The sequence below is a fragment of the Anthonomus grandis genome, chromosome 4, assembly GCF_022605725.1.
Source record: "Anthonomus grandis grandis chromosome 4, icAntGran1.3, whole genome shotgun sequence".
Classification (NCBI taxonomy): domain Eukaryota; kingdom Metazoa; phylum Arthropoda; class Insecta; order Coleoptera; family Curculionidae; genus Anthonomus; species Anthonomus grandis.
In genome coordinates this window covers 32,706,320-32,720,350 of record NC_065549.1, presented here as the reverse complement: position 1 = coordinate 32,720,350, position 14,031 = coordinate 32,706,320, and the positions used below count along the sequence as shown (strand labels likewise).

Genomic DNA, 14,031 nt, shown 5'->3' with positions numbered 1-14,031 from the left:
GCAATTAACTTATATGAAAGTCACTGCCATACTGTTGACATTCTCAGGCAAGAATATTCAAGCTGTGATTTTTATATTTTTGGTGATTTTAATGTACCTGATTCAAGTTGGGGGAATGACGACAATGGTGTGGTGGTGACTTGTCCTTTAAACTCGGCGGGTCTAGTTTTAGGTCAGCATTATGCTTGTTTGAGTTTTTATCAGAATATTACAATTCCAAATGATAGGCTTGTTTATTTAGATCTAATTTTTTCAAGCAAGCAAACTCTTGCTGTAATGGAAGCAGTTGATTGTCTTTTTGAGGGGTCATTAAATCACAAAGGGTATAATTTTGAAATTGATTTTAGTTGTGAAACTCAGTCGAATTTAAACTATGTAGAGTTTTATTATGATTTTAAAATGGGTGATTATATTGGTATTAATAATTACTTATGTGGAATTAATTGGGACTTGGTTTTAAGCTCAGCAGACATTAATACAGCAGTCTCACATTTTTATCATATACTGGATATGGCTATAGCACTTTTTGTTCCCCTAAAGAGATACAAAACTTTAAAGTTTCCTAGTTGGTTTTCAGCTGAATTAAGATATTTAGTTAGGCAAAAGAAAATTGCACACAAATGCTACAGGTTCAGTCATAATGTGGCAGATTATATTACTTTTTCAAACATTAGGGCTAGATGTAAAACTTTGAATGATATTTGTTATGATAATTATATTTCAAACTTAGACCAACTACTCTACACTAACCCTAAAAGTTTTTGGTATAACATAAACAATAAAAGATCAATTAATAAACTTCCTAATTTAATGTATTATAATGATAATGAGTTCGTTGGCTGTGAACAGATAGCTGAAGGTTTTGCCCAGTTTTTTTCAACAGTCTATAGTCCTATTAATAATATAAACAATAATGGTGCTTTTATCAATCAGCAAGTAAAGTTAAATATGACCATTCCTAATACCACCCTTTCCGTTGGGTTGATTTTTCATAAAATTACCAAGTTGCCACCCAAAGTTAGTTCAGGACCCGATGGCATTCTGAATTATTTTCTAATAAAGTGTGTATATACTATTTCATACCCTCTTTTTATAATTTTTAAAAGATCTTTAGATTCTGCAATTTTTCCAACCTTGTGGAAACATAGTTTTGTAATGCCAATTTTTAAATCTGGCGACAATAGCAAAATCGAGAATTACAGAAGTCTTTGTATACAATCAGCCATTCCAAAGCTCCTGGACAGTCTTATCTATAATCAATTATATTTTTATTGTAAAGAGTTGTTACTTAGCGAACAACATGGATTTATTTCTGGAAAGTCTGCTGTGACTAATTTGTTAGTGTTTCAGCAGAATCTGTTGAATGCCTTGGAGAGGGGATGTCAGATGGATGTAATCTACACCGACTTCTCCAAGGCGTTCGACAGAGTTGACCATAGTATTTTGGCAAAAAAATTGGATATTTTTGGATTTTCTAATGTTATGGTGAATTGGTTTGTAAATTCCCTGTCAGGGAGGACCCAGCAGGCACGAATAGGTAATGCAAGATCAAGCTATATTAATGTCACTTCAGGTGTTCCACAAGGTGGGCACTGTTCACCTTTGCTCTTTAATATTTTTGTGAATGATATTGGTGCCTGTTTTGAGAACAGTGACTTCCTTTTATTTGCTGATGATTTGAAGTTTTTTAGAGAGATTTTATCAATACTTGATCAGATTTTGTTGCAAAGTGATTTAGATAGATTGAATGAGTGGTGTGTTAACAACAATTTGTTTTTGAATGTAAGCAAATGCAATTATATAAGTTTTCTCAAGCGAACTAAAAAGGTTGTCACTTCATATAGCATTCAAGGAAGTACACTTCAATATTGCAGCATAGTTAAAGATCTTGGTATCTCGTTTGATGTTCATTTAAACTTTAATGCACACATAAACAATATTGTTCTCAAATCCTCTAAGAATCTGGGTTTTGTACTAAGGAACTGTAAAGAATTTTCTATAGATACCTGTAAGAGGTTATACATGTCATTGGTTGTTTCATTGCTGGAATATGGCTCAGTGATATGGTCGCCCTTTTACATGAATAATTGCTTGTCCTTGGAAAGAGTTCAGAACAAATTTATTAGGTTTTGTCTCTATGAACTTCGAACAAGAATTCCGGATGATCATGCTTATGATATTGTTTTAGAAATGCTTGATATGAAGACATTAAGACAAAGACGGATATATGCAGATTTAATTTTTTTGTATAAATTATTGAATGGTCAGATAATTTGTCCAGAAATTCTGATGACAATACAATTTAATATTCCATCTAGGAATTTAAGGCAGTATCGTGTCTTTTCATTACCATTTCATAGCGCCAATTATGCATTACATGCTCCTATTGAAAGAACTCTAAGAATTGTCAATACTAGGGAGGTTGAAATTTTGGGCATTTCCTTATCTAGATTTAAGAGTCAAATAAGAGAAATTGTTTAATTTTTTTTTTTTTTTAGTGCAATACTGAATATTATACTTTAGTAGGGTATGTTTTTAGTATTTTTAGAATTCTGTTATATTGATTTAAGTTATAAAACTATTTTCGGTATTTTACATTTATAAGTAGGCTTTATTACTGCTTAATAGTTAGTATTTTACTGTTAAGTATGGTTAGGTTGATTTTAATTTTTATTAGAATTGATTTTGTATTTAATTTACTGTTATAATGGGGTTGATCCCGTAAAATAAATAAATAAATAAATAAATTTACTAAGGTCAATAGCTATAACAATAGGATTATTGATATGCTGCTTATAGAATTCAAATTCAAATTTATTAATCATTTTGGTTATATTATAACAATTTTTAACTTAATTATATTCAATAATAATAGTTAACAGTCATTGTTTTTAACATACACCTAGATGTTGTAACATCTGTTTGTGTATGCTGAGAAATCACAAAATTTTAGTAAAAATATAAAATATAACTAACCATAATCTACAACTAAACAAAAATTCTCCAATAAAATTTCCCTTCCCAAAACTATTTAAAAAAATTAAATTTATCTATATTTGAATAAATAAATTTTCTACAGACCTTACTAAAGTTTTTAATATTATTTATATTTTTTAAGCTGTTTGGTAAGATGTTATAAAATTTCGGGGACAAGTATCCTAAAAATCGTTGCCCTATAGTTTTTTTTTATGTTTGGTATTTTTAGGTGTCTGTTTATATTATTCCGGGTTGTGTAGGAATGACTAACATAATTCTTGATTTTTTCTGATTTATGTGTATAAATGCATGTTGACAATATGTAAATTGAGCGTATATTAAAAATTTCTTCAGAATATAATTGTTGTGTAGGAAATCTTTTTTGTTTTTTGTATATAACTTTTAAAATAAAGTTTTGTACTACATTAAGTGGTTTTAAACAATTCTTGTATAGACCTCCCCAGACAATCACCCCATACCTTAACAAGGACTCAACCAAGGATTTATAAATTAAAATTAGTAGTTTTTCATTTAAGATATTTCTCAAAATATGAAATCGATAAATAAGTTTACGGATGTTTTGTGTTAATTTTAGAATGTGTTGGTCCCATTTTAAATGTTTATCCACAATGATACCCAGATATTTAGTAAATGAAACTTCCTTGATATCAATTAATTCAAGTTTAATTTGTTGAAAGCTGGGGCGATTAGCAGCTGTTATAGAAAATGCAATATAGTTTGTTTTTTGACTATTGAGACTTAATTTAAAAGAATCCAGCCAGTTCTTGACTGTTGCTAGACCAAGTTCTGCAGTTTTTTTTGTGTCTCCCCAAGAAATTCCGTGAAACACCGCAACCGTGTCATCTGCATATGATATCAGTGACCCGTCATGAATTTTAAGATTGGTAAGAGCGTTAATATAAGTTATAAAGAGTATAGGTCCAATAACTGTTCCTTGTGGAATTCCAATTTTTATATAAGATGGTTCACTAATCTCATTATTTATTTTAAGACTGTTTTCTGTCCCCCAAGTAACTTTCAAAGACCCTTGACACTGGACCTCTAATACCATAAGATCTTAAAGTATCTAGCAAAAGCTCATGCGGTACAGTGTCAAAGGCCCTTGCTAGGTCCAGAAACACTGCCAAACACTTTCTATCACCATCAAAAGCCTGATTCACTCGCTTTGTTAATTCGCAGACAGCATCGGATGCGCTGAGCCCCCCAATGAAACCAAACTGATTTTGTGTTAATATGTTATTTTTTTGTAAATAGGCAATAAGTCTATCTTTCAAACATTTCTCGAAGAGCTTGGAAAAATTATTGATCACACTTATAGGACGATAGTTACCTATTTCACATTTATCACCTGATTTATATATTGGAGTGATTATTGATACTTTAAATTGAGTAGGTACTGTTCCTGTTTTAAATATTAGGTTGATAATGTGAACCAATGGTTCAATAAGGTAAATATGAAATTTTTTTATAAATTTTGAGCTAATAGTATCTATCCCAGGCGCTGAATTGTTTTTTAACGAAAAAATATGTTTAATTATTTCATTCCTATTAGTTGGTTTTAGAAACATTGAAGATACACTGTTATGATTAATTTTGAATTGTTTTTTTGGTTTTTTTATTTGGTTTTGCATATTTACTCCTACGTTTATAAAATACTGATTACAAAAGTTTGCCATGTCTTTGTTATTTGAAAATTATTTGTTATTATTTTTTATTTTTATTATGTCATTTCCTTTAGTAGTAATTTGATTTGTAACCTCATTTATAACCTTATACATTTTGCTCATATTATTCTTAGATTCCTCAATTTTTGTTTTGTAATAGTAATTTTTACATTTATTTATTATTTTACCCAATGAGTTTCTGTATGTTTTATATTGTTGTTCTTTTTCCAAACTATAATTTTTATTCAATTTTCTTTTCATTTTGTCCCTATTTTTTATTGAACATATAATAGCAGCAGTTATCCAAGGTTTTATTTTTTTAATTATTTTTTGTTTTAATATTTTTGTCTCTTCACAGCTTTGTATAATATGTTCGACAACATTATAAAAAATTTTGGTTGCAATTTCAACATCATTAATATTTAAGATAGTGTTTTCCCAATTTTGTTTTATAAGTAAATCTTTTGCCTTCTCATTGTTTAATATTTTTATATTATTGGAAACATTACCGGCCCGAACCTCGTCTCTAGCAAAATTAAGCAACACAGGATAGTGATCGGTAACGTCAGTTTCCAAAATAAAAAAAAGATGTTTATTTTTGTTTTCCAAAAATTTTTTTTTAAGGAAAATGTGGTCAATACAGGTCCTTGATGTTAATGTGACCCGTGTAGGACCAGTTATAAGGGAGTAGAATCCGTAAGACATCAAGAGAGCTAGGTAGTTATTTGTATCAGCTGAATTTTCAGATAGAGTATTTATGTTTATATCTCCCAGAAGTATTTCTGTTTGCTGATTACATTCACGTAATAAATAATTTCCCAGGTCATCGAGAAAAGACGATACTACCATCGCGGGAGGTCTATATATACATGTTATGCCATATTGTATATCAGTTATAGCTAAAGTTATCCTAATCAAAGTAATTCCCGACCTAATTAGTTTTATATTTTCTACTTTGTTTATGTTTAAATTATTTTTTATATAAACAACCACCCCATCATTCTGGTTACAGTCTCCCCCATTATAATACATTTTAAAGCCCTCTATATTAAATTCATTACCAACCAATTGCCATGTTTCACCCAAAACAATAATGTCGCAGGATATTAAATTATATGTTTGTAGAAAAACTATCATTTGATCAAAGTTTTTTTTTAAACTTCTTATGTTAAAATGAATGATATTTAAGAGTTTGGAACCTATGTTAATTTTTTTGCTTACATAATCACAGTCCGTACTTTGTTGATCCGCATTATCTAAAACGTCCAGTTCTTGTAGCACTTCTACCTCTTGCCTATTATTTGCCATAACTTCCATCATAGTCAATTTTGTTTTTCAAAAGCGTGATTTGATGTTCAAAAGACGGACAAGTTTTGTCGTTTGCGGCATGATTTATATTGTGCTCCAAATTAAACTTTGCGTTTGCATGAATACAATTGATGCATTTTTTTTGGTTTTTTGGGCACTCCTTAACTGTGTGTTTCTCCAAACAATACTCACAAAAGACCTCATTCGGACATTCCGTATTTTTGTGAAAAAATCCTTGGCATTTAAAACATCTGGGTACACTTATATCTTCAAATACTGTGTAACGCTGCCATCCTATATATAGTTTCTTTACTGCAATTAACTTATGAAATAATTTGGCTGAACAATTTCCGTAGATAGTATAAGAATCTTTTTTTTTATTGAGTTTAAAGAAAGTTATTTCTAGGTGGTCCATTGCTTCAATAAAATGATTTTGTTCCCGGATTCTGGCCTCTACAAATTCACTATTTAAATCGTCTTTATCATTAATTTATAGTCAATTATCTTGAAGCGGGGATTTCTTAGTTTTGTCACCTCTATGTTGTAGCCATTCAATTTTTCTTCTGCTTCCTTTTTAAGTATATCTATATCATTTTTTCCCTGGCATTTAACTAGAATATAGCCGTTTTTTGTACTTTTTATACTATTTACACTAATCTTTAATTCGGCAGGATTTACCTTCTTTCTCAAGTCTTCCTTTATTTTTTCAATGTTCTGGTGTTTTTTTGGCCTAATAATAAGGCTAGGAATATTTGTTTGTTTTTGATGATTTAATGGCTTTTTAAGGATATCACTGTATTGTAAGGAATTTAATACATGAGCCTCACTTTTACTGGATTCAAGACTTTCTATTTTTTGTTGTAGTAGGGCAATTATTTCTTCTTTGCTTTCTATTATTTTATTTTTATCCTCTATTGTTCCTTGAAGAAGTTTGTGAGGTTTAAATCTTTGACATTCAGTGCAATCAAATCTTAAAATTCTCTCACCTTTTAGTTCTAGGACCTTCACTTCCGATGCTGACAAATTCCCACAATTCTTACATATTCCTTTTCTGCATGTGTCACATTGGAAAAGTGGTTTAATTTTAGTTTTACACACATCACACTCCATTTTTAATCAGCTTTTTATTTTTCGTAAAGTTCAGTAGTAAAAATTGCTAGGCGCGGCAACACCAACAAGCCAAGCTAATTTTTAAATTGATATTCCCTTATTTTTGTTTGCAGTTGAGCCCACTGTAAATAGGGACATTAAGGGACCTAATTTTTCAGGCTATTCTCAGTTGTGATTGTCTGGAACGGCAACACTGTTACTCTATAATTGTACTAGAAATTGTACAATTACAACTCAACTGAACAACCACAATAATACAGTCCGAAAACAGGCCCAGGAGCCTAGCAGAAACACCTGCATACCATATTTATCTGGGCAATCCGGTCAACAATGGAAAGAATTTTAGCACGATACACACTTTAACTGGCCATCAAGCTTCTTTTGTGAATATTAAAGAGCACAAATGCACAATTTGCTTATCAACACTTCCACTAAAACTGCCGACTTTCAAATTTCCAATGATGTAATACTCAGACATTAAAACTTACTGTGAGCGCAGGAAAAGCAAGAAGATACCACATTTCAAAAAGATGAAAATAAGCAAACTTTCAATACAATACCATATGATCCTATCTTTACAACAGGCTTTGATAGGGTTTTTAAAGACTTTACAGACCCAAAAGATAAAAATGAAGACCAATGCAAAGTCTGGGATCTGAATGAGAATAATTGTAATAATTGTAATGAAAAATAAATAATGAAACAAGATGAGCAATAAATGTAATGAACAATTTGGCTGAACATGTTCTAAACACCACAGCCACTTATGATGGAATTGATAATTTAATATTTATAAACAGTTAGGAACTATTGAAACATTAAATGCATACAAAAGTTTAGCAACATTCAAACATCAAAAAAACCATTCCTAATAGGGCTACAGTTCTAATTCCTTGTGGTCAATTGTATAGTTAATTTAGTGTTTAAACTTTGCTCAGCTCCATTGGATTTTTTGCTCTATTAATTACATCCTTAGTATATAAGGCCACCTTGAAGTAGTTTTAATTTTGATTTAAGTTTCTCCCAAAAATGTTAACATAGTTAGCCAAATGTGTGTCAATATTGAGAATCATATAACAATTTATAAAAAAAACTGGTGCCTAGTTCATGATAAAAGTTTAAAAACAACTTTTTATAATAGTAATCAATTAAAGGAAAAAAAAAAGTTTCATCTTGATACAGGACATGAATTTAATATTATGAAACCTATCTTGGCCATTATGAGATAATTGGTCACCTTACCTTAAGGTTTGATAAGAGGTGAACTAATTATCTCAAATTAGTGAAAATTTGATCAATAAAACCCAACTCAATCCAACACTTACTTTGATTCCTTTTGCAGTTGCTTCCTTCTGTTGTCATCTTCATTCAAAACTTTTTTTAGCTGAAGAAACAACTGGTGCTTTTCCTCTTTAAACTGCTGAAGCTTTTGTTCTAGTTGTGAAATCTGCTCTCGTGTTTCTCCTAGAGTCATTACATCCTGTTGGGCTCTTGCCTCTCTTTCTTTGCGTAACCTAGAATAAGAGATATAAAATAACATAGTGAGTATACTAAGTGCTAAATGAGTATTATCTAATTACCGTTCTTCTTCTACTTCTTGTTCTCTTTCTTGCTTTTTTCTGGCTCGATCCCTCATGATATATGCTTTAAGAACATTCCACATCTGCTGGTCTGGATCAGGCTTTTCATTTTCCGCTTCACCTTCATTTGTGTCATTTTTGATAGGGGCTGTTGAGTTATTAGATGTGGTGCTTTCTTCCACAGCGGCAGGCATTTTAAATCTACCTATATTAGCTAAATATTATACTGCACTTTATGAAATTAGCAGGCAGGTTCTTTAATAAACTTTAACCAGGGATATTATGTACTAAGATTAGAACTTTAACTTATGTTAATAAAGGGTGTAATAAAAATTGTAAGAACTATAGGTATATTTTTTAGGTCCTTTTTTATTTATTTTATTCAATAACCTTAAAAAATTGTATTTTAACCATAAAGTTTTTTTCCTAAAACACAAATAATTTAAATAGTTTGTTGATTACAAGAACAAAATAGCAAATTAGAAGAATGCTTTTTACCAGTAACAAATGTTTTTATTTTGACAGGTCACAGAAAACAATCAAATGACAGATAGAAATGTTAAACGTTATAGTCCGCGCCCAATGTTATTTAGTCCTTATAATGGCCGTATCTTCTGAAATCTACAAGTGATTTTAATAATTTTTGTAAAAACATTAACAATGAATAGCTGAATCGATTTATGGAGGGTGTAAATATCTACAATCCAAGAATTTTTTGTCAGAATTAAATGGTCAAGTATTAAAGAAATGAAAAAGACTATAACCGAAAACTCCTAAGGGATTTTAATAAAAATTTGTCTTGATTCCTGATATCAATTTGGTGGTAGATGTTGTCCACTTGCATCGCCCGGTTCAATACCACCACATAGGACTTAGGCGGCGTAAAGTGGTTCCATGGAACTCACGTTTCGCTGCCATGTCGATGTGCCCGGTTTCCAAAGGGGAAATGGAGAAGAAAAGTAAATGCATGATGGCGCCCTCACGACCAAAACTTTCCGGAGGTAAACTCGCCTCCCATTCAGATCTCCGGGCGGAGGCTGGTCGGGGGGGGTCCATCAGGCGGATCAAAAAGCCTAAAAATCAATTTCTGCTACATCAGAGGCCTAAACAGCAATATTAATGCAGTACACCAACACCTGCAATCAAATAAGCCTCACATTCTGGCATTGGCAGAAACAAAGGTGAAACCTTCAACAACAAATGTTCACCTCATTTATCCTGGATACGATCTACACACCTGATTTTGACTAAACTTTGGATTGGCAGTATTTGTCAAGAACGATTTAAGTTGCCAGCGGGAGGAAACGCTTGAACCTGCGGACTTCGACGTCATGTGGTTCAAAATAATAGCCAGTGGTGCCACGAAATTTATCTGTTGTATCTACAGACTACCAAGCGACACCCAATATAGACGGCTCTTTTTGAACCTGGTTGATTGCATTAACCATCTGCAAATTGACTACCCAAGCGCAGAAATCATCATCATGGGTGATTTTAACGTTCACAATATCAACTGGCTGCGCTTCTGCAACAAGAACGACGATGAAGGACGAGAAGCTAAGCTATTTGCCACCATATGCGGGCTTACGCAGCTTGTGGAGGAACCTACCAGAATCCCCGATCGAGACGGCGAGTTCGCGAGTCTCCTAGATCTGGTCTTGGCTTCAGACCCTGACTTGTACACTGTATCAGTACATGCCCCCCTAGGAACATCAGACCACAAATTGATAACAGTCGCTTGCCAGTTGGAGGTTAAAACGCAGGATCCTCCGATGCCGCGGAAGGTATGGCACTATAAATCAGCAGAGTGGAACCATCTTCGGGAATTTTATCGCTCATTCCCTTGGAAAGAAGTCTGCTTTAGAACAATAACATCTCAGAATGTGCAAACCAAATTACAGAGACAATCTTGGCAGGAATGGAAGCTTATATCCCTTTTTCTACTAAATGCGGATCAAACAACAAGCAATGGTTCAACCTGAATTGCAAAAATGCAGTAAACACTAAAAACGCAGCATATCGCAAATGGCGTCAACATCCTTCCATCAAAAATCGGAAGAACTTTTTAGCCTCCAGAAATAGCTGCAAGTGAATTATTGATGAATGCAAAGAGAGACACAACAACAGGATCAAAAACAAACTGCTAAACTGCCCAAATGGAACAAGATCTTTCTGGTCGGTATCGAAAGCCGTTAGTCAAGGATTTGCTAAGTCGGCCTTGCCACCCCTAACAGCAGATGATGGTCGCGGTAACAGCAAGGGAAAAAGCCAACTTACTGGGTAAACTCTTCGCGTCCAATTCTACACTGCACTCGCAAGGCAAAACACCGCCATATTTGCCAAGGGTGAATTCATCGATGGGAGAAATTTTGTTTCCCCAACGAATTATAAATAAAATTCTTAAAAGCGTAGACACGAACAAAGCTTCTGGACCCGATGGAATTCCAGCCCTAATACTTAAACGTTGTGCAGACGAATTGACTCCTCCCTTATGTAGACTGTTCACGGCATCGTATAAGCAGGGCCAATTTCCAACAAGCTGGAAAACTGCTCGAGTGCAAGCTGTACACAAAAAGGGTAAGAAGACGATGCCCTTCAATTACCACCCGATTGCACTAGTTCCAGTAATATCGAAGATATTAGTTCAAAGTTGTCAAATGCCATTTCCAAGGCATTTGACCGAGTGTGGCATGAGAGACTACTAACCAAGCTCTCCTTAATCGGCATACAAAACTCATTATTAAATTGGATCAAAAGTTTTCTTGAACAACAAACAATCCAAGTAGCCGTCGATGGATTCCTCTCCGACAAATTTAACATTAACGCTGGAGTCCCTCAAGGATGCATTCTATCCCCCACCCTTTTCTTGGTATGTATCAACGATTTGCTAGGAACCACTGTCAATCCAATCTACAGCTTTGCGGATGATAGCACACTTATTTCCACATTTAAGTCCGCCAAACCAACGACAGCCGCAAGTTCTCAGAATCTTAGTCAGCAACAAGTAGCTTTAACCAACAACGATATCAGAGCAATCTTGGAGTGGGGCGATAACAATTTGGTCAATTTTAACGCTAAAAAAACGCAGGCTGCAGTACTTACGATGAAGACTAACCTTGGTGGCCCGGAGCTGGTTATGTGCAGGGAAAACATTGCCAATATAATCATCTTTGCATCTTCTAGAAGTCGAGGTCATCAACAGTGTGTCCTGGCATGACCACGTTGCCCAGGTCGCCAGAGCGGCTTCCAAAAAACTCGGAGTGCTTTTTAAAACGAAAAAACTGTATACACCAGAACAGCTGCTGACTCTTTATAAGGCTCAAATACGCCCTTCCCTCAAGTATTGCTCGCATGTCTGGATCTCTGCACCCAAGTTTAAACCTGCTGGATTCTATACAGAAGAGAGCTATTCGTCTTATCGACAAACCAGAACTGACAAAGAGTCTGGATAGTCTGGAGTACAGGAGAAAGGTGGCTGATCTTTGTTTATTCTACCGTTATTATCACGGTAAGTGCTCCTCTGAGCTGGCAGGCCTGATTCCACTCAGGGCTGTTCCGGCAAGAAGGACGCATCTAGCAGTTGCGGCTCATCAACATCAAGTCCACCTGCCACAAGGACGTCGCTGTATCGGGACTCATTCATCTGGAGAACATCTTCTTTGTGGAACGGGCTTCCACCTCACATATTTCCCGACGCATACAACCTACAGCGATTCAAGATAAATGCCCACAAATATCTTCGCGCAAGCACCACTCCAAGAGTGACATAGGACTTTTCTCTTGTGCTTGTGTTTACCATAAAAAAAAAAATCAATAATATAATAAATATCTGTGTTGATTTCAGATGGTTCGAAATATCTACAAATGAAAGTTGTAAAAGATTAATAAATAGTTACTTAAAAAAATATAAGAAAGTACTTAAGAAAAGTACTTAATACTTTTCACCGACCGGCTCCTAGGGTGCGAACATACCGAAGATATCTCTATAATCGCGGTCGCGGTCGATGTCGATGTCGTAATCGCGGTTTCAGTTTACATGGATGCTTAGCAAACATACCAAAGAGTTTTCCTTGTCAGTCTTCCTCGCCACCTCACTGAGTTCGGTTTATTTTATATATGTGAACTTTAATGTAAAAATGAATAGTAGCAGTGATGATTCTATGTCTTTAAGCGCAAAGTGGTGGTTGGTGTGTAACAGCTCCAACCGTGAGTATAATGTACATCCTATTAACCAAAAACGCCAAAATCTGGGAAAATATCACCATTTATTCAAAGAATTAAAAAATCACTCACAGAGATTTTTTGAGTATCTGAGAATAACACCTGATACGTTTTATTACATTCATGATAGTATTAGAGAAGAAGTAGAAGTCTGCAAATATAATAATTTTCATACTGACCCAATTTTGGCTGAAGAAAGATTGGTCGTGACATTAAGGTAATGAATCAATAAATACCTAACACAATACTGTTTTACTACACACATATTCTTACAAGTTTTGAAAAACGAACGATTCCTCTAAAGATTCTTGATTAAGATTAGTATGTTGGTAATTTTGCAGTACGTTAGTGTTTACTTGCTTTTCTTCGGGTGGAAATAGGAGATTAAACAAAGTTTGCTGGACTTGCATTCTGAAAGTCAATTTATCTCTCGGGCTGAGCTGCTTTGCATGGGGTAGTAAAGAATTAAAAAATCCTACATCTTCATCATTTACTGTGGTTGACTTTTCTTTTCTTAATGCAATCTTTTGTTTTTCCAGATTAATTAGCTGTTTGCCTATTTGTACCTGTGCCGTAATTCTTTTCTTGTAACCAGTTTTCGTCACAGCGTAATCTTTTTTAGAAGTATTGGTTGATGTTGATGGGGTCGCGTGAACTGTAGACTGTGGAGTTGGAGGTGCACAATCGAGATCAGAAGAAGGCTCAGTTATATTTGATACGGCACCAAAACTATCTCTTTGATTCGACGTTTCTGAGTCACTGATAGATCCCTGCATCTCACTCTGCGTTAAAGTTTCAGTAGCGGGGACTAAATTGCTGGAAGTATCCCGAGGTGTACACTGATCTTGTAGCGACATTAACTTTCGGAAATACGGCCATTGGTTCTCATTCTCATTAGGAGCGGCATCTCCTGAACGACCCTGGTACTTTTTGTATTGTTTTCCAAATTCCTGCCGTAGATTTTTCCAACAGTTTCTAGCATCATTTCCTGAAACAAAGATTTTTTTATAGGAGTACTATAGCAACAACACCGATTGTTCTTTTTAAAGAAAATGAAGTGTAGCTAGTTCCTGTTTCGTACAGTGTTTTGGTTCTATAGTTTTTCACCCTCTTAAAATCGTTATAAAGATACCTATATTATGTTTATTTTT

The 14,031-nt window shown here is 34.0% G+C and overlaps 1 protein-coding gene across 2 annotated transcripts in view; it reads right to left on the bottom strand.

Moving 5' to 3' along the window:
* The window catches only part of LOC126735129 (G protein pathway suppressor 2), a 63,595-nt gene extending 54,425 nt beyond the window's left edge, over positions 1-9,170 (bottom strand). The window contains exons 1-2 of one of the 2 annotated variants that reach the window (XM_050439061.1): positions 8,660-9,170; positions 8,405-8,593 (exon numbers count right to left, since the gene is read on the bottom strand). In XM_050439061.1, coding sequence (XP_050295018.1) covers positions 8,405-8,593; positions 8,660-8,853 — 383 coding nt within the window. In that variant the 5' untranslated portion in view covers positions 8,854-9,170. The remainder of the gene's footprint in view (positions 1-8,404; positions 8,594-8,659) is intronic. The other variant, XM_050439060.1, reaches the window with a different exon arrangement.
* Between the last annotated feature and the right edge of the window lie 4,861 nt (positions 9,171-14,031).